Source organism: Drosophila gunungcola, assembly GCF_025200985.1.
Source record: "Drosophila gunungcola strain Sukarami chromosome X unlocalized genomic scaffold, Dgunungcola_SK_2 000038F, whole genome shotgun sequence".
NCBI classification, from domain to species: domain Eukaryota; kingdom Metazoa; phylum Arthropoda; class Insecta; order Diptera; family Drosophilidae; genus Drosophila; species Drosophila gunungcola.
This window is the reverse complement of record NW_026453189.1, coordinates 102330-128672: the sequence shown is the minus strand read 5'-3', so window position 1 is coordinate 128672 and position 26343 is coordinate 102330. Positions and strand designations below refer to the sequence as shown.

The following is a 26343-nucleotide window of genomic DNA, read 5'->3' as shown; positions in this document are numbered from 1 at the left end:
ATTTATTATGTAGCACTAACGAATTATGTATGTGTTGAATTTGTACGATTTTCACCAACTTCAGATTTATAAAACTTTATTTTTCCAGAAGCTGTAAGGGTTTACTTGAGTGCGACCCTTCAGGTCATTTAATACTCCTCTATTAAACGGTGGGCACTTAATAAATTTGTACACGTATTCAGTTTGACATTTATTAATTGAGCGAAGGATTTTTAAATTTTTGTAATTTTAACCAATTTTAAAAATTAAACAATCAAAAATGTTTGCAAGAATGTGCCATACTCATTAAAATTTCGAATAAATCTGTGACCTTTTTTTATAAAAATGTTTTCAGCCCATATAACTCCTGAAGGGGGTATACTGGTCTAAAAATTAAAAAAATTTTTTTTTTTTTTTGGTATTTTAAAAATAAGATCATTAAAAGATTTTTCAAAATTCGAATTATTTAAGGAGAAACATTATAAATGGTTCCTAAACTTTAAACGCGTTTTTCTCGAAACTATTTTTTTTTTGAGGTGGTTGACATGATATTTCTTGATCTTGAAATATGAACCGATTTCATTGAAATTTGGTATATATCTTGTTTATTAAACTCTCTTTCGCGTCTGCCTCGGTTTAAAAAAGGTTGATTAGAAGTATTTTTTAAATATTCAAAAAAGGTAAAAAAAATTGAGTAAAAACATTTTTTGTTTTCAAGTCGATGCCACTTTTTTTTTTACATTGGGAGGTTGGGTTTTTTTTTGTTTAATTTTTTTCTGAATCAACAATATGTTGAGAATATTCTGTACAAATTTCTAGTAAATCCGAGTAAAACTAACGGAGATACAGCGTTTCAAACCTCCGGCCATGCTACCATATTGTTTACGTATGAACAATTTAAAACAAAAAAATCATGTCAACCAAGACACACCAACTCCACCGGTCTGTACCTCGGCGAATTTTTTTTTTCTGTTTTCTTTTTTATTCACAAAATGTCAATAAAAAACCTATAAAAAAATTTATATTAAAAATGTTTTTCTTTATATTTTTATTTTACTTAAAAAAGTGCCTAAAATGTAGGCTTCTAGGCCAGCATACCCCATTAAGTTTCTTATTTTCGAAGATTTTAAATTGGTGTTGAATCATCTTTGAAAGCTTATTCTGAAAAATTACTTAGAATTAAATATAGTTAGGGTATGTTTTGCGAAAAAGGGTGTTCAATGAATCCGATCAAGCCTGTGAACTTTGCTGACGACATTGAGTTGAGACAGGTATACTCAAAGCAGAGAAGTTGTCTCGCTCTTAATCAATGGGAAGCTATTGGTTTAATTTTGTATCGTTATTTTAAAAACAATGGGAGATTTCAGTTTAAACCTGCTAAATTTTTGTTTTAAAAGCATTGGAAATATGCGTGAAAAAAATATTTAAATATTAATTTACTTCTCGAAACATGCAATTTTTTTAACGTTTTGAAATTTTTTTCTGGTGGCAAAAAACTTGAAAAAAGCGCGTTTTTTATTTATTTTTCTTTACTTGTCTGAACTTTTAAAAAAATTATATTTTTAGAAGTAATTTTGTTTTTTTTTTCGCTTAAATCAAAGAATACCGCAAAAAAATTATTAAAACCATTATTGCAAAAAGAAACACTTTTGGTGACCTTAGAAAGTGAGTCGCCTTTCTATACAGTCGTGTAATGCGCCTTACAGTGAACTGAAAAAGATAGAAAACGACAATGGTCAGTGGAGAGGGTAAGGATCAATGGACTACCCATAGCTCACCAATAAACTCGGACACAGGATCGTTGTCGCCCTCGCCGCGCATGGTGCCCGTGATCTCCTCGTTCTCCACCATTGGCAGGAAGAGTTGAACGAACTCTGGCGAGTACGGATGTGTAATGGTCTCCAGCACCTCGGTGACGAAATACCGGATGAGGGAGATGTCCGTGTCCTCGATGGCGCAGCACTGCTTAATGTAGCGGAGGACGGGAACAACGCAGCCGCGTGTGAGCAGGTTAACCATGCGGTCCAAGATCATCTTCTTCATCTCTAGCTGGACGAGAATCTCCAGCTCATCCTGCTTGGACTCAAACAGGCGGATGAGCAGGAACAGGATCTGCTGCTGCAGAGTGGGATGCACGGCCGCCACCTCGTCGAGAACGGCCAGGTGCGTGGGACAGCTGTCAGTGGAGAGCTTAAAGTAGGACGGCTCCATTACCACGTTCTCGATCCACCGAATCACGCCAACGCCCACTACTGGATACCTGGATAACGAAGCCCAAACGTGAGTGATTCAGTTGGTTCTAGTGTGTACTTAGTGCCTACTTACTTGATGCAATTGTACAGCGTCTGCAACTCGGCGATCAGCTCGGTGGAGCCCTGATCCACGTTGCAGATGGTGTGGGCCTTTTCGATAGCTTGTATTGTGCTCTTCAGCTCCTCCTTGTTTAGCATGCGCTCCGTCATCGGCCGCTTCTTAGCCGGCTGGTCGATAACCGCTGACGCGTAGGCGAGCAGAAACATGTACTTCGGCTTGTGCTCGGGGTTAATCTTGACACCGGAACGGAAAAGAGCGTCTACCAATAGCTCTAGAAACTGCGGGTTCCGTATCAAGTCGATGGGCGGCGGATCGGATCCGGAGTAGTTGCGGAACAGCACGGTGATGTCGGCGGGGTTTAGCGTATTGCGGGTGAGCATAGAAGTTAGCGCTTGACATGCCTGCGGATAGACTGCCGAGCCATTTAGGGCCATCGTAATAGGCGTCACATTTTGATTGCTGTAAACACAATATTAAGACAAAGATCAGTTATATGGAAGGAATAGTTTCCTATGGGAAAGACATGGTTTATACCATATACCATATACCTAACGAAGAGTAAAACTTAATCAATACTATTTTTGACCATGGAAAGATTTATCCAATATTCTTCTTTTTTTTATCTTCTTTAAAACAATAAAAAAAAATGTATCGCAATTTTTTTATAGTCTCTTCTTCAATTGTTTAAGACCGTAAATCTTCAAACAAAAGTCTTAGTCCAGCGTTTGAAATAAATATTTGAATTATTTAAAGCTATTGAAATTTAAGGCCTCCTTTACACCTCAGAAGGAATTTCTGAAATGTTATCTGGGAGAAAATTTCCAAAATCGGGGCTTGCGTTAAAAAATCGTGTATAACAGTTTGCCTTTAAAACAAAACTAATTATTAATAAATTAATATGTTATTACAGCAGATTGCCATCAAAACGCCGGAGTCTAGAGGCGTTGTTAATAAAAACAATCGGAAAACAAACAAATGGGAAATCCCTATCTCAAGAAAATACATTTTCGCAAAAGACTACGTCGATTTGGTGATGTAAATGTTTTCTCAGCATTGCAGTGACAGACTTGAACTTAAAAAAAACACTTCCATTAATGGTATGCGGATTCCGTTCTTTTTAAAAGAAGAATTATAAAGCCGTATAGCGAAAGTTCGGAGAGCTTCTTCGACTTCGGTTGAGCCGCGTTCGTAGATGTATAGAAAATGCTTTTAGAATACTCAGTTGGAGGTGGCTCTGCAAAGAATCCATTTATGTCCCCATACGGATTCCAACGCAGGAGCTGTGCCTTGGCAGAACCGAGCATTTGTCCAAGAAACCAATTCTATTTTCATTTTTTTTGAGCTTTTCGAGCACATGTATACATCGAGCCAAATGAAATTGTAATAACAGAACAAAATTTTACTTCTGCCGAACTTATGTACAATTTTCCATGGGCTTTCATACATTATTTTCTCGATCTGCGCTAAACATAGGACGCTTTTCTTGAATTTCACATTACAGAATGTTAAATGAAATGGAATAAATTTCTATTCCATCTCAGATTTATGAGATTTATATGGTGTAAAGGGGCCTATAATGTTTGTCTGACCAGGAATGTTTGACCCGAGATGTTTATGTTCGAGTAATGTGAGCTTGATTCAATTGTTTGCTTTGTTTTTGTGAGCTCCTTGAGCTGAGCTCTGGTTGCTTACTTTTGCAGGGCGTATTTAATGATTTCCTGGGAGAGGCGTTTCATATTGAATCCTCCCTTCTGCTCCTGGCTAAGCACCTGGATCAGCACCTGGGAGTAGACGTACGTGTGCTGGCCGTGACAGACCATGCGGGCGCACTCCTGGATGGCGCCATGCACGTCGTCCGGGTTGTTTAGAAATTTGACGATCGAGGTCTTTAGCACCCGCGAGAAGACCTCGATCTGCTGGGCTGCCGTGGAAATGGAGGTGATCTCGCTCTGGAAACCCGCGTCCGAGATCAACTTGATCGTAAAGTTGAGCATCAAGCAGTCGGGGTACTCCTCGGCTAGCCGGTAGATCAGCGAGCGCCACGTGTAGTGGTCGATCATCTCGGTGAGCCAGTCGGGCGTCTCGCCCTCCTCCGTGAAGATGGTGTCCGCCTTCTTGGGGTCGAAGGACTTCAGGATCATCTCCTTGAGGTGGTTCTCCACCATGGCCTGCACCTCGGTCACCTTGACGCCGGCCAGGATGAGCCACTCGGCGAGCAGGTTGGCCATCTGCGCCACCGCCTTGTAGTTCTCCGAAAGCATCGATATAACCTCCTCCGGGGAGCCGCCCGACTGGAAGTAGCGCTTCAGCTGCGTGAATATGCCCGGCTCCATGATGTAGTCGGGTGTGAGGAACTTCTCCAGGCATTCCTGTATCGTCTTCTGCGGGTTGTCCTCGAGCATTTCCTTAAATTGAGTCAGGGAAAACGGGAACGGGGATTAGTTTGAGGATGCAGAGTCCAAACAAACGGCGTCAGCGAAACCGGAATGGGCTGCAAAGCCGTATTTCTAGGTACCTCCGAGTTTGTCTGTGCTTTGGCGCGGCCCTGCCAGCCGGAGTCGTCGTATTCTACTTCCATTTTCTCTCGAAGACTTATTTACATTAAGATATAATAATATTTTGTTCTTGTTTTGATTAATTCCTAATTGTTTCAGTGTGGCTGCAAAACGTAAACGGAAAAATATCACGTACGAATGCCCCGTTCACGCTAGAGTGTCTTCGATGCATCTTGGCCGAAATTCAAGCAAAAGCAAAAACAAACAAAATATAAGGCACAACCAATAAATTTTCAGGTTTTTTTTTTACTAATTTATGTTTGAGCATTCGGAAGAAGAAGACGTTGACGGTGGCAGTGTGAATTGGAGTGTCACTTTGTCACCGTCTTCTAATTGTTCCCCCAAAAAATACTGCAAGTATTAATCTAACATGACAGTTATTTAGTGATGGGATCAAAATATACTAAATATACTGAGTGGAACGGCAGAAGATAGGATTAGCAGAAGTTGGCGGTGGAATATCTTGGGAATATTTGGGACGGCAAGTTTATAGCCAATTAAGCCTTTAGCGTATTTCCACAGAGATCCATCCACCTTCCACCATCCGTTGAAGGGATGGTCCATAAGGTTTTGCCGTTCCACAAACTTCCCAGTTAGTCCGCCGTTAAAATTTGATGGGCTAATTTATGCGATAGTTGGCAGATGTTTCTGCGGTGCAGCCCTCTTTTCACGCAGTCCATCCCACCATCCGATTTTCGCTGATCTTAACAGCTGTAGCTCATCAAAACATAAACAAAGATGGTTGACCTGTTGACTTTATTTTCGTTTTGAGAAGCCACAGCTGTTCAGATCAGCTGAAATCGGACTGTGGAAGGTGGATGAGCTCTGTGAAAATCGGAGTTTCACATTTGTTGAAATTTCCAACCGTTTCCAACGGATGGACTGTGTGGAAAGAGGGCATTACTTGGTGTAATGTGAATTGGCTATAACTTAAACATGCCGTGATGGAAAATATATCATTATCTGGTGGAGAGCGGCTATTATTTAAAAGTCCTAGTGGATGGGTTCTTTCTAAAGATATCGATGAATATCGTAAAGGAGATATGTGACTGATGTGGCAACGCTGTCGCGGATGCCGGTACTGGTAAAAAATGTTTCGCTGTTGTGAATTTCAAATAAAATTGGCAAAATGTCGAACCAACGTAAGGACATGTGGAAGCTGCTCTACAACCACGTCAACCGAAACGGGGCCAACTTGTCCAGGGTGTACACTGTGATCGAGGAGATCCTGTGCCAGGAGCCGAGCCTGATAAGCTGTTCGTTGGTGCGGGAGCTGCACAACAAATTCCAGGACACGTTTCTAATTTGGCTGCTCAACAAACTGGCCAAGTGTTTGAGTGAGCCCGGCGATGGCAGGTGAGAGGCCGAGCCCAGATTGGCAAAAAGCTATAACACACCATTGTTTTGCCGCAGTCGGTGCATCAATCTGCAGAGGAAAATACTCAGCTCCTGCTGCTCCAATCACCCAAAGCTGTACGAGCGTCTGGTGCTGGCCTATGTGGAAGCCCTGCAGGAAACGCACCAGCAGCTGAGTGCCCTGGACCTCGGCAGTCCAGGGTGCGACCAGCATAAGCGAACCATATGCCTGAGCATCTTCCAGTGCGATGCGGTCTGCCTCCAGGAGTTCGATCAACAGTGCGCGTTTGAGGACATCAGGGTGCCCATTGAGCAGGCAGACTTGTATGCCAAGAGTCTGCTGGAGGTCCTGGGGCATGCACATCACATTGGAGGTGACACGCACGAAGACATATTCTCAGGCAGCCTGCATCAGGCCCTTCTAATCCTCAAGGAGTGCGACATGGACACGAAACTGACCAGCTTGGACTACTGCCACCGTGTCCTGCGGTCCCAGTCGGCCAACAGCTGGCTAACCAATTCGGATGTTGCCCATTATGCGCAGCTTACCCTGGAGGCAACGACAATCATGTGGTCCACGGTTTCCAAGTCATTGGAAATGGGCTGTATGACACGCCAGCAGCTCAAGAGGTTGAATGTAACCACCAGAGAAGTGCTGCTCGTTTTGCAGCTGCGTGGCCGACCGCCTCTTCAGCTTGGCTATCTCCTCCTGAATGAGATTCTAAGTTTGCCCGCAGGCATTGATGTGGATGATGGTCTATTGGAAACTTTAAGCAACTTTGTTCAAGGCCAGCTGGAGTATTCGGTGACTTCGCTGGAGCAGCTTGTGCACTTGCAGGAGCTCTTGTTGGGCTACTGGAATTTACATTTTCTGCCCATACTAGCTCTCATGGCTCTGAAACAGACTGAGGTTCGAACCACAGTGGTGCAGGCCCTGACCCAAGCCCTCGTTCGGATAATGGGCAAGAAGGAAGTCTTGGCCAGCGACTGGAAGGAGTCGGTGGTCATTTTACGTACCTTCAAGCAGCTGGAGCAGCTCGTCCTTTCGCAGAGCCAGCTCAGAATGGCTGACCAAGAAAAGCACATCAATTCTGCAGTGTTGGCCAAGCTGCCGCTGCAGTGCGAACTTATAAACAAGACGGACGCTAACTGGAATAGTCTTTCAATGCAACTGGTCGAGCATGAGTCGAAATGCCCCTCAGCCGAGAGGCACATGTACTTGGAAATCTGTTCGCTTCTAATGCAGGTCACCTTCATCAGACACTTCCTGAAGACGCAAACCCAACACCAGCTGCTGGCAATTCTTCAGCGGCACATGCAGCTGTCCCACCTTTGCGCCATTCGATTGGAGACCCCTTCAAGTGCTCATACTCAAATGCAAAGCTTCTTTGCCCAGCAGTACATGAGTCTCATTCAGACGGAGGAGACACAAGAAGTGTTCTGTGACAATCTATCGCAGCTGTACATAGCGGGTTACATAAAGCCGGAACAATTGTCAAAGGCTCTGCCCTCTATTGTCAATCCAAGTGGTCGCGCTCACGTAATCCGCTTGCTTCTGTGCTCCCAGCCAGGCACTTTGAGTGTCTTTAAGGTCCAGGACCGCCTTAGGCTCTACTGCCCGAACTGCAGACCATTGCCAGATAAACTTCCAGGCATTTATCTCGGAAAATGCAAGCAGCAACTGGCCAGTCTGAACTTCTCCGGCGCCACCCTCAAACTGATAGCGAAAGATTTTTTGCTTTGTCCCGAATTTGCTTACATTTCCCATCACTTGGAGCTGCTGTGTTTCGAGCCCAACGAGGTCCTCCGGCTGCTTGAGGAAACGGACGCACTGGAAAGGGTAAGCGTGGAGGGCTTCGGTCTACTGGTCCCTGCGATGCGAGCCCTTTCGCCGGATTTCATGCAACAATTGGCCAGTCTAGTCCTTGGTGCCATTAAAGCCATGTTGGATAGACCGCTCCCGCAGCAAAACGTTTTGCACCAGAGGGCCATGCTGCGGATACTGATCGCCATTGCTCAGTCGGAAGTCGATGAAATATGGCTCTTCCACTGGTTCAAAATGACGTTCTTTTTCTTGGTGCACACTTATTCTCTGGTGGCCCAAGAGGCCATTCTGGCGGCCACCAGTATGTGTGCCAACCACGGTCTGCAGACGATCAACCTGTGGAACTGGTACAAGCGAGATGCCCTCGACCTGACCGTTCGCCTGGCATTGACCGGATATCTTTCGGATGGCGTTCGCTTCACCCGGTCCCTCAGGGCGGTGAGTACGTTTCCCCCACTTCAACTGACGAAATTGTACCTTGTCTCTGTTCTTAGCTCACTAAAATGTTGGGATTCACCTGCGTCCAGGAGTTCACCTGCAAGTACCATCGCCTTCTGACTGCCATGGTGCTGCCGCACTGCATCGTTGAGCCGCGTTGCAAGGGAGTACTGGTGCTGATAGCCAAACAGTTGCGCAAACCCATCGCAACCTTGTTCTCCACCTCCTTCCTGCGGCTCTACACCCACGTCTACCTCACCGAGGAACCGGAGCTGGCCAACAGTTGCATCGAGCTGGTGGTCAGCTGCACCCAGTCAAGCCTGCAGCAGCTAATGAATGCGGATGTGAAGGTGAGCTGAAGTTCCTATACCATCTAATATAATATATTGCCATGAAGGAGTAAATTTCGCCAAGCAAGTCCATATATGTACGTACGTCCTATTCAAATTTCCATAGAAGCACAGATTTCAGCCAATTTTCAAAGTTTATAAGTGCGGAACTCGGAATGCTGTTGACCAATACAAATAAAATTTACCGAATTTTGTTGGACATTTTATGAGGTAACATAAAACAAAATTTTTAATTTTTATGTTAACTATTTTTAAACATAAAAAAAAATCTGTGAGTTTATTTTTGTTTGTTTTTTATTAACTTTAAAGGATTGTATCACAGCATTCCATTTTAAATCGTTATTGATTATCAGTAGCAGTTTCGAAGAAAGTTGTCAAATTAATTTCTGCATTTCTGCAAAACCACAATTTAAAACAAAAGTGTGCTAATTATATGCCCAAAAGTTTATTTTTCTTTCGGAACAATGATAGAGAACAGTAAAAAGTATTGTATATACTAAAAATAAATGTTTATCGAGTTAAATATTTTTCCATTGGATTACATGTTGAAATTGTAATGGATTCAAATAGAGCCACCGCACTTTTTGTGCTAATTCTCTGTCATGCCAACCGTCCAGTGTAATAGATATCAACTATCACTTTATTAGGACTGATCTCTTAAAGTTAAATTATCCATTTCTAGAAGAGGCGCATAAAGTTTGAATTTTTGTCAACACTATGTGTATATTCAACCCTAAGGGTATTTCCGATCAAATTATGATTAGTCTGTGTATCCCTGCTAGCAAACGGTGGCCGAACTGCTGATTTATTTCAACCGGAACCCAACGTTCGTGATGCGATCCTTCCAGAGCCTGCTGCAGCTAACAGTCGGTTCCGAGGAGGAGCTATCTAGTCAGACGCCCAACGCGGAGTTTGCCAACTTCATTGCCGAGCGTTTCCTGGGTGTGATCACGTACTTCGAGAGCTGCCTGAGCGAACCGTCGTTCGAGAAGCCCCTGAAGGAGGAGACCCTGTACAGCTTGGGGCAGATAATGCGGTTCGTGGGCTCCCAGCACGTGACGCAGTTTCGGTTCAAGATCATCGCCATGCTGAGCTTCGTGCACACGCTGCAGGAGCAGCGCCTCCAGCGCATTTGCCTCAAGATCTGGCACATCTTCCTTCACGTTGTGAATGTGCAGGAGCTGGGACCGTCGCTGGGAAGGATTGTGGCCACCCTGCAGCCGCTTCTGGCGGACAGCGACAGCGTGAGGCAAGTCAATGAGCTGTATGAGTTCATCATCCTGCGCAACGCGTCCATGCTGGGCAGCTTTATGACGGACCTCTACTTCCTGGATCGCATGGAGCATGTCTCGCCCACCATCCAACGCTGCGTCCGCAGGCACACAGCCCACCTGGACCTGAAGGGATCGGCGGGGGAGGCGTTGGCGGAGGGGGACAAGGAGGGTACAGCAAGTACACCGCCCCAGCTGCTGGAACAGTTGCGCTTCCTCCAGAAGCACATTACCGACGAGTGCCTGCAGGTGCGCGTGTATGCCCTGCAACATCTTGGGGAACTTTTTGGGAGACGACGACCGCAGCTGAACAGCACGATCCTGAGCGATCTGCCGCTGGAGCCGCTGCTGGAGCAGATTGTGAACGTCCTGATGGCCGGCTGCCAGCACGACGATCGCCAGCTGCAAATGGCGTCGGCCAAGTGCCTTGGAGAACTGGGCGCCATCGATGGCAGCTACCTAGTCTCGAACTACAACTTCGCCAGTCCCGAACAGCTGCCGTTGAACATTTTGTCCGACGACTTTGCCGTCTTGGCCCTGACGTCGCTGTGCCGTGGCTATCAGTTCCAGCAGAAGACCAAGCACGTGGACAGCTTCTCGCTGGCCATCCAGGAGACGCTGGCCGTCTGCGGCATCTCGCCCAAGGAGCAGAAGAAGGTGCAGCTCTGGCAGTCGCTGCCGGCACGAATGCGTCAGGTGATGGAGCCACTGCTCCACTCCTGCTACACCAGTTGCCAGCGTCCCAGCAGCTGCCTGCAGCAGCCGCTCTTCGGGAGCCACTACTCCTACAACTTTTACGAGGAGTGGGCCTTTCTCTGGGCCAGCCGCTTGATCGACTACATCCAATCCCCGGACATGCGCCACCTGCTCAGCTCCTACAAGCCGTGCATCAAGCGGGATGGCAACATGCTGAGCACCTTCTACCCCTACATTCTGCTGCACGCACTGCTCGAGTGCACGCCGGAGCAGAGGGGCCACATGCAGGAGGAGTTCATGGTCGTCCTGCGGGCCAACGAGGAGAGCTCCAGCTCGGTCAGGGGTCGCCAGGAGCTGGGGGCCATCAAGGACAACGCCTTCAAGCAGTTCGAGTCCCGAAAGTACGCCGCCGGCAGCAAGCCAACCCCGAGCGGTTCTGTCCTGGAGCACAAGGAGGACTCCAGTCGTGTGCCTCGCCTGGCTGGCAAGCTGTGCGCCGAGCTTCTGGAGTTCCTGCAGCGCTGGCTAAGGGAGTGGCAGCGAATACACGGCCGCAGCGCCGGCGGAAAGCCGCCGGAAACGATAGATCCCAACTACCGGAAGATCCACGAGTTCCTGAATCAGATACCCAAGCTGTTGGTGGCTCGCGCCAGCTACAACTGTGGCGAATACGCCCGGGCCCTCAGCTACTTGGAGGCCTATCTGGAGGAGGGCGAGGACAAGTCCAAGAGGCTGCTGGAGCAATTCACGTTCCTGGTGGAGGTGTACGGATCGCTCAGGGACCCCGATTCGGTGGAGGGAGCCGTGCAGGTGCGCAGCTACGACATGAGTGTGATGCAGGACATCCTCGTCAACAGGCTGGTGGAGCGGCAGCAGGACATGATCACCTCCTACGAGCAGCTGCTCTCCAGCACGGACCAGATGCAGCCGGAGCACGTGCGCGCCATGATCGACGCCTACTTGAGGGACACGCCCAAGACCGCCCAGTTGATAGCCGACGGCCTCTGGCAGCGACTGTCCGACCAGTACTCGGAGCAGAGCTTCGCCGAGTGCAAGTCGGAGCTGCTCTGGCGCCTCGGCAGCTACGACGAGCTGGAGGAGCTGGAGGAGCTTCAGTCCAACTGGCCGGCTCAGTGCTCCCAGGGCTGTCTGCAGCTGCGTAGGCCACTCACCACGCGGGCCCAGTTCAACGCGCTGCTGGACGGGATGCGCGGGTCGGTGCTGGAGCAGCTGCGAAGCTGCTCGGCCGTTCAGCAGCACTCCTACGCCAATGCCTACGATGCTGTGCTGAAGCTGCACCTGGTCCACGAACTGCAGTGCAGCCACCAGCTCGTGGAGCAGCTCGAGCAGGATCGCGATCGGGACAACCAGGAGAAGCTGATGAAGGAGTACTTTCAGGACTGGCAATCCCGCCTGCAGGTCATACAGCCGCAGGTTCGCGTCCAGGAGTCCGTTTACAGCTTCCGGCGGAACCTGCTGGCGGAGCTGCAACGCCGCCTGTCGGATCGTGGCCATCTGCTGCCCCACTTGCAGACGGAGCTGGCCAGGATCTGGCTTAACAGTGCGCAAATCAATCGCAACGCTGGCCAACTGCAGCGCGCCCAGCTCTACATCCTGAAGGCGGCGGAATACAAGCCGACGGGACTGTTCATCGAGCGGGCCAAGCTCCTGTGGCAGAAGGGCGACCAGGTGATGGCCATGAACTACCTGGAGGAGCAGTTGTCCGCCATGCGCGTGGCGTGCCACGGCAATGTCAAACAGCTGGAAGCGGGGCAGCGACACCTGTTCTTTCAGGGAAAGTATCTGCAGGCCGTGTACAGCGCCGAATCGATGCACATGTGCGCGGACGCCGTGCTGAAGTACTTCGAGGAGGCCATTGCCGTGCACCGCCAGTCGGAGGGCTGCTACGTGCAGCTGGCGCAGTTCCTGGAGAAGATGCGCGAGGCCAGGCAGGGCAGTGTGTCGGGGAACAGCGGCGGCGAGTTGGACGACCTGCTGATCAATGTGATGGTGAACTATGCGAGGTCGCTGCGCTATGGCAGCGAGCACGTCTACCAGTCCATGCCTCGCCTGATCAGCCTGTGGCTGGACACGGCCGAGTCCTCGACCAACGCCGACCAGGTGAAGAAGATGAACGACCTGCTGACCAACTGCTGCACCGCCCTGCCCACGGCCATGTTCTACACGGTGTACTCCCAGATGCTGAGTCGCCTCTGCCATCCCCTGCCGGAGGTCTTCTCTGTCCTCCGCAACGTGATCATCAAGCTGGTGGAGGAGTATCCCCAGCAGTCGCTGTGGATGCTGTTGCCGCATTTCAAGTCGGCCAAGGCCAGCAGGATCAAGCGCTGCAAGCTGGTGCTCACCGACAGCCGGCTGCAGAGTTCCGCCTTCCAGAAACTGCTCAGCGACTTCAACTCGCTGACGGAGCGCCTGATGGAGCTCACCAACAAGGAGGTGGCCCTGGACCGAACCTACAAGCTGAGTGACCTGGACACCCGCCTCACCAGGCTGTGCAGACAGTCGGAGTTCTCGAACATACTCCTCCCCTTCGAGAAGTACATGCAGCCCACACTGCCGCTCAGCTCGGACAGCGGCTCCTCGTCGACGCTGTCGCACATTCCGGCACTCGGCGGCAGCAGCAGCAGCAGCAGCAGCGGCAGCGGCAGCTCGAAAGCCAACTGGTTTCCCTACCAGCAGATATACATCAGTGGCTTCCAGGAGTCGGTGCTGATCCTGCGCTCGGCGGCCAAGCCCAAGAAGCTCACCATTCGGTGCAGCGACGGCCAGGACTACGACGTCTTGGTCAAGCCCAAGGACGATCTGCGTCGGGACGCCCGCCTGATGGAGTTCAACGGCCTGGTCAAGCGGTATCTGCATCAGAACGCGCCTGCCCGCCAGCGGCGACTCCACATCCGCACGTACGCCGTGCTGCCCTTCAACGAGGAGTGCGGCCTGGTCGAGTGGCTGCCCAACCTGGCCTCCTACCGCAGCATCTGCATGAAGATGTACGCCCAGCGGGGAGCGGTGATGTCCAGCCGACAGCTGCACCAGCTGGCCGTGCCGCTGAACGACCCCATTGAGCGCAAGCGGGAGGTCTTCACCAAGAAGCTGCTGCCCGCCCATCCGCCGGTCTTCCAGGAGTGGCTGCGCCAGCGATTCGTCACCCTGCACAGTTGGTACGAGGCGAGGAACACCTACATCCGCACCGTGGCCGTCATGTCCATGGTGGGCTACATACTGGGACTGGGCGATCGGCACGGAGAGAACATCCTGTTCGCCGAGGGCAACGGCGACGCCGTCCACGTGGACTTCAACTGTCTGTTCAACCAGGGCGAGCTGCTCGCCTATCCCGAGGTGGTCCCCTTCCGGCTCACCCAGAACATGATCACCGCCATGGGCCCGCTGGGCGTGGAGGGCAGCTACCGCAAGTGCTGCGAGATCACGCTGCGGCTGCTCAAGCAGGAGACCAAGACCCTCATGTCGATGCTGAGGCCTTTCGTCTACGACGTGGGAGCCCAGACTCGGACTGGCGCCGCGTCGTCCAAAATAACCAGGGATGTGCAGCGCATCGCAGATCGCCTGCAAGGACACGTAAGCACATTCTCTCTGGGATTCAAAAATCAATTATTCATATGCTTATTTAATGTAGTTTTACTAAAGAGAACACGATATATTTCTGCTATATTCTTAATCATCATCTCAAGACTTGCTCAAGTCGATATACAAACCATATCGAATGTTTAAAGTCCAGAAGCTCGAACGTTAAATACCTCTCAATTGCATATAGTGCGAACCAACTTTATATAATGTTTTCGTCCGATTTTAGGCGATTTATTTTATGGGTATAACTACATTTGGGGTAAAAACAAAGGGAAAATGATGGGAGCATTGAATAATTGATTATATTTGATAACTACCAAGAATTGCTTGTATCGATTACTTAAGGTCCAGTTCATTGTTTCAAACATTCCAAAAACGTTGAGATCCTCTCAAATTGAGCTTGGAGTAAAAACAGTGGTCAAGAGTCAAATTGGGGGCCTTGGTGACTAAATAATTGTGAAAAGCAAGAAAATCTGGTCCACTCACATCAGGTTAAGACTTACGATATCATATAACCAACGTTTCCCTCTTTTACAGGTCAAGCTTCAGCAGGCCAACAGCATTCCCCTCTCGACCGAGGGCCAGGTCAACTTTCTCATTAACGAAGCCACCAAGCTGGACAACTTGGCAGTCATGTACATTGGATGGGGAGCGTTTCTGTGATCGCAAGTGCTGTGATCCGTCGAGGGTTTGTACATTTGTAAAATAATCAATGTTGAATTTATATAGGTCAGAGAACAATAAATTGCTTAACTTCAGATGAATAAAATCACAATTGTTTCGGGTCTACTACTTGGATTTGCACACTAGGTACCTACTGCTATTTTTAAACCATAAAGGAAATCCCGCAGGTGCCTTTTTAAACTCTTTAAGTTAAGCGAGTTTATTGCCCGTTTAAAACTATTAGCTTTTAAGGCCTTTGCTTTGTATTGGCATTTATTCTTTCCATTTTATTAGTAACTATTTTGCAGTAGTTTTACTTTTAGTTTTCCTAAACGGCTGGCTTGCCCTCGGGCGGCATTTTTCTGAACATGTCTTGAACGGCCTTGACGGCAAAGTCGGGCAGCAGACAAGCCGCCGAGCAGACTACCGTGAAGAGCCACAAGGGAAGTGAGGTCAGGAACTGGTTGTAGACGTCGTAGAGCTCCCCACTCGTGACCAGGTTGTAGAGGTATGTGGTCAACATGAAGGCGGCTATTTGGGCGGGGATCATGGCGAAGTTCACATAGGACATGTAGCGGGCCACCAGGAGCAGCTTCAGGTTGCCCACGATCACGATGATTGTTATGAGCATGGTGCCGAAGGTCTGGAAGCTGGCGGGCTGTCCCATGTTGAACAGAACATTCTCATCGTTGAGCACGGCGTAGGTGAAATAAAGATCGTAAAGCATTGGACAAACCCGTTGAGCATCCATAAGCAGAAGACCCTCATTGACGCCTGTCGGTTGTGGGCAATGCGCTTGTATAGTTCCGGATGGCTGAAATACAATTTCAGAGAGTGTTAGATGCCAACAAGGAAGGGGAAAGACGTTCAACTCAACGATATCTGCTCTCGGAGTTATAAAGAAGTCGTATTGATAAACTTGTATATGACAGTTAAAGAATTCAGACGTCAGATTTTAAAAAATTGCCACTACTGAGGATGTATTAATCGAAATCTGATGCTTATTTTTGGTCGACAAGGCTGTTAATATACAGTGAGCAGAAAAACAATTCGCACTCTCTTCACTTGAAAGCTCACAGCTTCTAAGGTCTTTAGAACAAACAAAAACAAAAACAATAGAGATAAACAACTAACATATCATTAACAAATTAAAAAAAATAAGAAAAAATAATTTTAAAAACATATTTAAAACATGTTGCAAAAAAAGAGCACCAATTTATACACAAAAATTATTAAAACACTTTGAGTAAATTCAATTTTGTTGAGTAGCCTTTTAATTTTGTTGAGTTTTTACTTTTAGAGGCGTCAGGTTTTACGGCTTTGGCTCGATCAAGCTATTGTCAGGGATTCTTTTCAAGAAATCTCGTGCAGGAGAATCCTTTTTCCCAAAAAGTCTCACTCGTGCTAGATAGATTAATGTCCAGTGTTTGCAGAGGTGATTAGACTAGTTTTCGATGGTAACAAAGCCATTTCTGAACCAAATAATATTAGTCCTTGAAGAAGTTGTTTTGTTGTATGAACAAAGTTCTGGAATTCGATGACGATTTCAAATTAATTTTTGTCTAAAGTGTTCTTAAAAATGTGCTGGTCCGTTTTGTAAAAAAAAGAAGGTACATTTAAACCATAACATGTATGTTTATAATGCCCAGTTGCCGACTATCACAAATGTTTCTCGTAAAGAAATTCGACCAACTCCATCCATAATTATCTACGTTTCTAAAGAATTGTGTCTGCATCGCACAAGTGCAGATAGCTAAGGAGTGGTAGTATTCTGGTATTATCTTTGTAATTACCTTAGCAGCGTCTCCTCGCTGTATTCCTTATCGGAAAAGGACAGGTATGTGAAGCTGAACGAGATGTAGACGAAGTCGAAGAGCCAAAGGTAGAGCGAGTTGTAGACGTTGGTGGCGGAGAAAAGGTCGTAGACCTGGAAGAGGGCCATGCACCCGGTGATGATGATGTTTTTGTAGCAGTAAAAGAGCACCAGGAAGGCCAGGCGCTGGGAGTTGTAGTGCCCGTGGACGAGGAGCAGGCGGCGGAGCATCTCGAAGCGGGCGATGGCGAAGTCGGCACACCGGGCGGCCTGTTTTCCCTCGCGCCCCGCTATCCCGATGCCGATGTGCGCCTCCTGGATCATGGACACGTCGTTGGCCCCGTCGCCAATGGCCGCCGTAATGTGTTTCTTACGGCGTTTCACCAGCGTGACGATCTCGCTCTTCTGCAGCGGACTCAGTCGGCAGCAGAGCACGGCCCGGCAGTGCAGGGCGAGATCGGCAAATTGGCTAGGCGTATGCGTCAGCAGGGTGGAGAGAGTCGTTCCATCCACCACCAGGACCTCCGGATCTGCGGCCTCAATCTCCTGCAGGCGGGCCTGCAGCTCCTGCGGGTCGGTGACGTTGACGATGAAGTGCTGTCTTGATCCGGACGGGATGTGCCGGCAGGCGAGACCGATGTTGTAGGCCGTTTCTACTTTGTCACCTGTAAGCACCCAGATCTTTAGACCAGCCGCTTGTAGAGCTTCCAGGGTTTCGCCCACCTGCTCCTGCAGAGCGTCTTCCAAGGCGGTGGCGCCGAGTAGGTCAAGATCTGCGAGGATAAGAGTGTACATCGGTTAGACGGGTTTTAGTAGATAAATTCCATATAAAATTGAACTGAAAATATTCTTGGCTTACCAGTCAAACATATTTTATAAATTTTATTCTCTTTGATGGTTAAAAATTAAACCGATCGGCAAGAATTTGTAACATTGTCAGTATACACATATAAAATGCTATCTTAAAAACTATAGCTATAGCTATTTTCACAAAACTCATTAATTATTGAGATCTGCTATATCCGTCTCGAAGGACCATATATATGTAAACGTTTTGTTTCGCTGGTCTATTTGCGCCTCGTACTGCTCCTTAGACTGTGAAATAAACTAAATTACCGGCTGAAACCTGAGTAAACACAATATAAATTCGTCAGCAAAACTGATCTTCCTACCGCTTTCTTTTATTTACTCTTGTCGGGGTCCCTATGAACGGAGCACTTAAAGCTAAACTTTTTGCATGCCTTACTGAATATATATCCTTTATATGCCTAACTAAATATTATTAAAGCAAAAAAGAGCTTACCGATCTCCACCGTCTCGTAGCATTCTGTTATTAGTTCGTTTCGGTTGCTCAGTTGGGTGTTGACCCTTCGGTAGAGCACCTCGAAGTTGGCCCACTCTTCCTCGGTCAGGGTACGTCGGGCCACGGCCAGAGTGCGAAGTCCCCGCTGAGCATACTTCGTTATCTGCTCGTCAGTTTGCTGCAGACGATGACTCGCCTTGCACCGTGGAAAGATGGCGTTCTCCGCTCCTTTACAGTAGAGCCAGATGGTGCCACTCCGGTCTCTGAGTATGACGCTCATCCGCTTTCGCTCCGAACTGAACTCCAGGACGTGGAGCCGCTCGAACTGCAGCTCCTCAGCGCTGGGATATCGGCAAATTCGCAGGATATTGTTGTTTTGTCCCTTGTACACAAGACCAAGGTTAGCGCAGCCCTCGAGAAGAGCCTTTTCGTCCGGACTAGACGCCTGATAGCGGTCGACAATACTTTTGCCCATCAAGTGGCTTCTTTCCGACACGGACTCTGACGACTCCAAAGGCTTTACTCCCACTTCCTGGAGCACCTCTACGGTGTGACACACGGCAAGCGCCTCAAAGAAGACAGTTGCTTCGGCCTGGATGAAAGCGAGAGAAAGTTGATTCAGAGAATACTATATTCTACACTCAGAAAAAACAGCTTCCAACTTTACGACCGATATTCTTACTTCACTATTTTCTTAAGCTAAGACTAATGGGTCGTAAATAAAGAACACTCGGTCCACTTTTCCTATTTTACATTATTCTTCCTACCTTTATATTAAGTTCACTTTTTCAAAACCTTTTGTTCATAAAAGATGAAAGCTTTATGTCAAAAAGAAAGATCAAGAGTATGCCAAATGCCACTTAAAAAAATATATGAATTAGGGCATTAAAATAAACTCTTTATCATTTAAAGTTATAAGAAAGCCAAATAAATCTCTTATCCTTGAGGTAAGGAGTATCTTCATACTAAATAAAAAAAAAAAAAAAATTTAGCATTGTTTTTAATAAATACTAACAGAAAATCTAAAATTTCAGAAAAAATACCATCCGATGATCGCCTGTTTTCTTGTAAAAATGAAATCATTTGTTTACAAAAATACACGTTTTTGGTTCATTTAGAACGTTGTCCTTTCTGTGTAAATGATTTACCTGATTTTCGAACTCTTATTGTTATATTTTCAGACTATATTCTGGTATTAGGACAAAAACATAATGTATTTGTTTAGTTCTTCATGGTCAAGCAGCAAATTCTAGACTCAGAAATTAGTGCCTATTGCATTGCCATATGTATGCTATGTACAACTATCAAATATGTTATTATTAAACTTCATAATCTCATAACAAGAGTAAGATAAAGACTGAAACTATCTTAGCTTTTTTAACCAGAACATAAAAACATAAAGTATTTGTTTAGTTCTTCATGGTCAAGCAGCAAATTCTAGACTCAGAAATTAGTGCCTATTGCATTGCCATATGTATGCTATGTACAACTATCAAATATGTTATTATTAAACGTCATAATCTCATAACAAAAGTAAGACAAAGACTGAAACTATCTTAGCTTTTTTAAACAGACATTTTGAGCAACTCACGTCTAGCTTCTCCAGATCAAACTGTTCGCCTGTGGCCTCGCAAAGGAGATGGGTACTTTGAAGGTAAAAATTCATATCGGACACATAGCAATCGACGAACTTCATGAGGTTCTTGGTGAGAGTGCCGGTTTTATCCGAGAAGAGGATGTTGACCTGACCCAGCTCCTCGTTAAGATTGGACGCGTTTACACGGCAGGGCTGGTCGGTTTCCTCGTCGTAAAGGTGCAGGTCGTTGTGCATGAAGTACATTCCGAAAATGCGATACAGCTCGATGTTCATATAGGCGGAGATGGGCACCATGTAATTAAAGAGCAGCAGAAACGAGAGGAAGTCCTCGAAGATCTGCAGTGCCGAGTTGAAGTCCGTAGGAGGGCCAAGATAGGGCATGTTTGGGACAACCTTCCTTTCCTTGTGTCTGTAACAAAAAAAGTTTTTAAATGAATATGGAAGAACGCTTTCACAAAATAATGTATTTTTTTACTTGTGTCGAGTAAAAGAAAAAAAGCTCAACAAGAAAAAGGCTTCTTAAAAAAACTTATTTGGAAACTGTGCCTTTTTATCAAGAGCTAAATGCTAAGGTTTCCGGTGCAGTTGCACTTCTGGCCTAGAAAAAGGAGCTCTTAAATTTTGTTTAAGGTTACCTTTTTTTTTGTAATTATTATTATTATTTCAGCGTTACTAGGAAAGTAGATCTAGCCATGTCCGTCTGTCCGTCTGTCCGTCCGTCTGTCCGTCCGTCTGTCCGTCCGTTTCTACGCAAACTAGTCTCTCAGTTTTAAAGCTATTTGCATGAAACTTTCCCAAAAGTTGTCTTTCTATTGCAGGTAGTACATAAATCAGAACGAGACGGATCGGACGACTATAGCATATAGTTCCCATAGGAATCAATTGGACAAATAAATGAAAGAAATTATAACTTTGCTGTTTTAAAATTTTTTTTAGTTCTTCGACATACGGAATTACGGTTTAAATTTCATCAAAATCGGACGACTATGACATAAAACTTCCATGGAAACAATACAAATTAAAAAAAAAATGTATTTTTAAAAATGTAACTTTTCTATTTTGTAATTTAAGAGTTTAGAATAACGCTCTTAATTTTATAAAAATCGGAAAACGATATCATATAGCTGCTATAGGAACTATCGAATAATTTAGTTGAAAATCATCATAGCAAGTAAATTATAATTTTAATGTTTTCAGGAATATTTACTTTTTGCAATAGCTGCACGCACTTAGCTTCTAGTGATGGCTATGCAGTTGGACAGATGGCGCCATCTAAACTTCTATTGTTTTGTAAGGGGTATCTAATAGTCGGGAAACTCGGCTATAGCGTTCTCTCTTGTTAATGATGCAGCCCCTATAATTGGAGTCACATAATTTTTTTATACAATTTCACCAGTCTTAAAGTGCTTCTAAAATATATCTTCAATATATATTTTCAATGGAATCAATTTAAATTTTTCTTGGAATCTACAGTTTTCTTTGTGTTTTGCAATTTCGGTTTCAACAGTATTTATTTATATATTATTGTTGGCTATAATCTACTACTATTTTTCTCCAATTTTATAATTATATTATGTTTACGTTATAATATAACTAGAATCTGCATGCCAAATCTCTAGCTTTTAAAGATCTCACCGATCATAAAGTCAAACACACATGGCTAAATGGACTAGGATATTGATCCTGATCAAGAATATATATACGTTATTGGGTCGGAAACGTTTCCTTCCACCTGTTACATACTTTTCTACGATTACTATATAACCTTTTACTCTACATGTACGGGTATAAATAAAGTGATTTGAAATTTGAAAAAACCTTGTTAGAAATATCAGGAAAGGAAGCAAACTTCGACAAGCCGAAGTTCATATACCCTTGCAGCTATTGCAAAAATTGAATATTCTTTAAAACATTCAAATAATTATTTACTTGCGTATATGTTTAAAAACATAAAAGCTATGATGATTTGCAGCTTAATTATTTGATAGTTCCTATGGCAGCTATATGATATCGTCTTCCGATTTTAATAAAATTAAAAGCGTAATTCTAAACTTTCAAATTATTAAGAAGTCTAAAATAAAATTAGAAAAAAATTAAAAAATAGAAAAGTTACATTTTTAAAAATAAAATTTTAATATTTTTATTGTTTTTATGGGAGCTATATGATATAGTCGTCCGATTTTGATGAAATTTAAACCGTAATTCTAAAATTTTAAAAAAATTTTTCTATATGTCGATGAACTAAAAAAAAACATAAACAAGAATGGAAGCAAACTTCGGCAAGCCGAAGTTCATATACCCTTGCAGCTATTGCAAAAATTAAATATTCTTGAAGACATTAAAATTATGATTTACTTGCATATATATTTAAAAGCATTGAAGCTATGATGATTTGCAGCTCAATTATTTGAGTTCCTATGGCAGCTATATGATATCGTTTTCCGATTTTTATAGGGTCGAAGATGTCTTCTTCACTGCGTTGCAAACTTCTGACTGAAATTATAATACCCTCTGCAATGGTTTTAAAAATATTCTTATATAAATTGTCATGTGCCTACAATTAGTGTACGGTTGATTTTCAATTTTTTGAAGGGAAAAATTCGAATTTTGTATACAAATTGAGATGTTAACGAAGTTTAAAAAAAAGTCTTCGGAACTACCAGTTGATTTATGCATACAAAATGTGTAAAATGCTAGGTTTGGTTATTTTTGCTGTGTTTAAAGTAAAATCTTAAAATATTAAATTTAAAAAATTAAAAAAAAAATAAAAAAAACCATGGCCTCTTAAGATAATAGTTTACACTTGACGGCGTCCAAGGCTACGAATATATATCTTCTAACTATAAACGTAGCGTAGCATTTAGATTTTGTAAGCAGGAGCTGCCATCTACTCACCTCTCGATGAGGTACAAAACGAGCACCACCACCACCATGCCAAGGATGAGGGCCACCATGAACCTGTTGATGTACTTCTCGCTCGAGGCTGACTTGTTGCCCGTGTAGCGGCTGTTCAGCTGCAGCTTGGTGTGCATTCCGGTGTAGAGGGCGCACCCCACCACCCTATCGGTGGCCTTGACCCGAACCCCGCGCAGCAGGAGATTGTCAATGGTGAGGGGCAGGGCGTCGCCACCGCCAGCACCACCAGCACCGCCAGCACCGCCAGTTCCCAGCTCCAGACGGCCATTGAAGCTGTAGAGATCTGCGGTTGGGGCCTCGCACACAATGAAGTCCTGGAACGGTGACCCGCTCTTAGGCGAAAGTTCGTAGTTCGGGGGCACGCATACGGTCTTCAGGTTGGACTCCCCATCCAGGTTGGCGGTGGTCACGAAGCACTTGCGCTCCGCACCGGAGGATTGGAGTAGCACGAGGTCGCAGGGCAAGTCGCCATCGTTTCGCACCACCACGAGATCGCCTGGCACAATAAACTGCGAGTCTATAACCTCTTCCTTTCCGTTCCGGATGACGGTTACTTGAACAGAAACAGTTTGGTTTTGATAAATCACATGAGAACATTTCAATTTCATCCATTGCGATTTTTCAATAATATAGTATATTTTAAGTGTTTTTCAATCATGTTTTGTTATGCATATTTGAAAAAACGGAGCATGAAGTGCAGCGGAGAGCACACATTCTATTACATTTATTTGTTATTAAGGTTTTGACAAATGCTCCAGATATGAAAGTTTGGTTTGACGATGTTCTACTAATGGTCAAAGATATAAATAAAACAGGCACAACAACAGGTGAAAAACGTAAGACACATTTTGAAACAAATTCTTATATACAAATTATGTTCAGTGTCATTTCCATTGATAATATATATTTCCTTACCTCTGGCTGTGTTTACAAGCCTATCGCTTTTGGACCTCGACAGGTCTTCCAAGCCCTCTTTAAGGGCCGTGATGATCATGACAAACAGCAGGGGCAGCAATGAGACATACGGCGATATTGTTTCATCTGTTTTAATTGTGGGGGATTAGCGCTGACCCTTTCGCAAATAATATGGGGAGGCCATACTTACTCACGAAGAATGAGACAATTGTGATGATCAGAAAGTAAAAGTAAACGGCTCGCCTGAACTGCTCATAGAAGTTAAGGGGCAGGAATGTTAGCCAAGTGTACTTGGTGGTTCTAACCCGGTTCAGAGGCTGCTTTTGACGGCCCGCAATACCGCCAATCTGTATCCGCAAGGGATCGACCGACCTTTTCTGGCCCAAACCCATTGCCACTGCCTGTCTGACTCTTTTGACTCTCTGTCTTCGGGGATATTGACCTCTGTTGCTCGATCTGTTGCTCGATCAGTGTTTCATTATAGCTGAGAAATGGCTGGAGGTGCGCACGCGCGATTCCTTTCGGGGCAAAAGTTCGACTGAAATTCGAATTCGAAGTGAAAGAGCCACATAGATTGGCGTATGATAAAGATAATTTCCCGTTTCCGCTTATGCACAACCAATTTGGTTTTTAAGTGGCCCTGTCACAGAGGTATCCCATGAAAATGACTGCAAATCGATGCCTTTTTTCCGGCGATGTCGATTAGTCCAGCACAATGCTCAGATTAGATGCAGTCGATCATGTCAGATTAACAGTGAATTTGAATTTGAGACATGGCCGCTTGTCTTTGGTTTAGCTACTCCTTTCAACCGCCAAAAAACTTAAAGATTACTTCACACCAATGAACAAACATGTTGTATCAACGCGAACCCTTTGCTGATTACTTTTATCGCCTATTTGAAATTCCAATATCTAATCCACCTGATGCCTCTCTTCACACTACCCTAATCACTAGTCTAATCAGCACAACACTGCGATTATGGCAATGGCACTTGGGGCTGTTTTTAAAAATAAATTAGGCTCTTTGAGCTATGGACTCTTAGCTTCTGTGCAGAGAGGAGAGAGACCCGACTACGATATACCCTCTACCCACTGCTCTGTTATTTAATTAATTAATTAAACAAAATATGCCCTCATTTATGCTTTCCAAGTCTGCCAGTCAATGCAACTGATTGGGTTGTTGGATTTCATTAGGCAACTTCTTATTCCTGGTTACTCGTACAGTAAAGGGTGTACTTTATTCGTAGAACAAAAGTTATCGACTCATTAAAACTTTCAGTTAAAGAATTGATTTTAACAGTATTCCAAAAAATGTTGTGGTTAAATAAAAGATATTTATAAACTTCCTCCAACCAATTTAATTCCCGTTTAATGTTTTAATCAGCCAATAAAAGAAAACAATACAAAATTTTGAATTAACGGACGATTAAATACTTCAGAATTACGGTTTAAATTTCATCAAAATCTGACGACTATATCATATAGCTCCCAAGGAAACAATAAAAATATATTAAAAATTTTTTTTTAATGTAACTTATTTATTTTTTAATTTTTTTAATAAATTCTTTTTGACTTATTAATGATTTGACAGTTCAGAATTACGCTTTAAATTTTATTAAATCGGCAACCGGTATCATATAGCTGTCATAGGAACTATCGAATAATCTAGCTGCAAATCATCTTATCTACAATCTTTTTAAACATATACGCCAGTTTTCAAGATTATTTAGTTTTTGCAATACTTGCAAGGGTATATGAACTTCGGCTTGCCGAAGTTTGCTTCCTTTCTCGTTTTTTTTAAGTTTAACTTTTGTGCAGGAGACAAAGATTTCAAATCCTTTTCGTGGCAAGTTCAAAATTATAGTTTTTGGCTTTTATCGTAACTTTCCTTATTGTTCGTTTTTTTTTGTTGATCTATTAAAGCAGTGGCTAAAACCGTTCTAAAAAATCGTTTGAATAGAGAAAAATGTATCCTCCCATAGGTTGAGAATAGTTGTACATTTTTTAGGGATCGCGAAATAAGAAGAAAGCGGTCGCAAGTTCAAATTGAGGTCGTGGTTTTTATGCCCTTGCAGAGGGTATTATAATTTCAGTCAGAAGTTTGCAACGCAGTGAAGGAGACGTTTCCGACCCTATAAAGTATATATATTCTTGATCAGCATCACTAGTAGAGTCGATCTAGCCATGTCCGTCTGTCCGTCCGTCTGTCCGTCCGTCTGTCCGTCCGTCTGTCCGTCTGTCCGTCCGTTTGTATGCAAACTAGTCTCTTAGTTTTAAAGCTATCTGCATGAAACTTTCCCAAAAGTTGTCTTTCTATTGCAGGTAGTATATAAGTCGGAACGAGCCGGATCGGACGACTATAGCATATAGCTCCCATAGGAACAATCGGAAAAATAAATGAAAAAAAATTATAACTTTGCTGTTTTTTAATTTTTGTTTAGTTCTTCGACATATAGTAATGGTAAAATATTTCCGATTTACGGTTTAAATTTCATCAAAATCGGACGACTATAGCATATAGCTCCCATAGGAACAATCGGAAAAATAAATGAAAAAAAATTATAACTTTTCTGTTTTTTAATTTTTTGTTTAGTTCTTCGACATATAGCAAGGTTTAATTATTATTATTATTTCAGAATTATGCAGCTATTGCAAGAATTAAATATTTTTGAAAACATTAAAATTATGATTTACTTGCGTATATGTCTAAAAACATTGAAGCAATGATGATTTGCAGCTCATTATTAGGTAGT

The 26343-nt window shown here is 44.5% G+C and overlaps 3 protein-coding genes across 4 annotated transcripts; 1 reads left to right on the top strand and 2 right to left on the bottom strand.

Moving 5' to 3' along the window:
- Positions 1-1035: 1035 nt before the first annotated feature.
- LOC128260724 (negative elongation factor D) lies at positions 1036-5176 on the bottom strand. The gene is made up of 5 exons (XM_052993938.1): positions 4808-5176; positions 3985-4697; positions 2305-2751; positions 1758-2239; positions 1036-1689 (listed from the first exon to the last, which is right to left on the bottom strand). Exons 1-5 carry the CDS (start codon positions 4868-4870, stop codon positions 1658-1660), a joined length of 1737 nt encoding a protein of 578 aa, XP_052849898.1. The 5' UTR covers positions 4871-5176; the 3' UTR covers positions 1036-1657.
- A 736-nt stretch (positions 5177-5912) lies between these two features.
- Positions 5913-15167, top strand: LOC128260710 (serine/threonine-protein kinase ATR). 2 transcript variants are annotated; one of them, XM_052993904.1, is made up of 5 exons: positions 5913-6203; positions 6261-8466; positions 8523-8816; positions 9599-14374; positions 14921-15167. In XM_052993904.1, exons 1-5 carry the CDS (start codon positions 5977-5979, stop codon positions 15044-15046), a joined length of 7629 nt encoding a protein of 2542 aa, XP_052849864.1. In that variant the 5' UTR covers positions 5913-5976; the 3' UTR covers positions 15047-15167. The 2 variants fall into 2 exon arrangements, with proteins under 2 accessions (XP_052849864.1, XP_052849866.1); XM_052993906.1 differs by lacking the exons at positions 5913-6203; positions 6261-8466; positions 8523-8816 and adding an exon at positions 8926-9026.
- A 140-nt stretch (positions 15168-15307) lies between these two features.
- On the bottom strand, positions 15308-24404 carry LOC128260717 (phospholipid-transporting ATPase IF). Its single transcript, XM_052993927.1, is given in 8 exon segments — positions 15308-15757; positions 15760-15860; positions 16840-17632; positions 18163-18754; positions 19754-20168; positions 22655-23228; positions 23591-23716; positions 23781-24404. Coding segments are annotated over 8 exon segments (3186 nt in total). The 5' UTR covers positions 23983-24404; the 3' UTR covers positions 15308-15374.
- Positions 24405-26343: the final 1939 nt, after the last annotated feature.

Coding starts and splice junctions, on each gene's coding strand:
- LOC128260724 (XM_052993938.1), bottom strand. CDS start 4,870: ATGGAAGTAGAATACGACGACTCCGGCTGGCAGGGCCGCGCCAAAGCA. Junction 4,698..4,807: donor AAGCACAGACAAACTCGGAG/GTACCTAGAAAT, acceptor ACTCAATTTAAG/GAAATGCTCGAGGACAACCC. Junction 1,690..1,757: donor TCCTGTGTCCGAGTTTATTG/GTGAGCTATGGG, acceptor TATCTTTTTCAG/TTCACTGTAAGGCGCATTAC.
- LOC128260710 (XM_052993904.1), top strand. CDS start 5,977: ATGTCGAACCAACGTAAGGACATGTGGAAGCTGCTCTACAACCACGTC. Junction 6,204..6,260: donor AGTGAGCCCGGCGATGGCAG/GTGAGAGGCCGA, acceptor GTTTTGCCGCAG/TCGGTGCATCAATCTGCAGA. Junction 14,375..14,920: donor CAGATCGCCTGCAAGGACAC/GTAAGCACATTC, acceptor CCTCTTTTACAG/GTCAAGCTTCAGCAGGCCAA.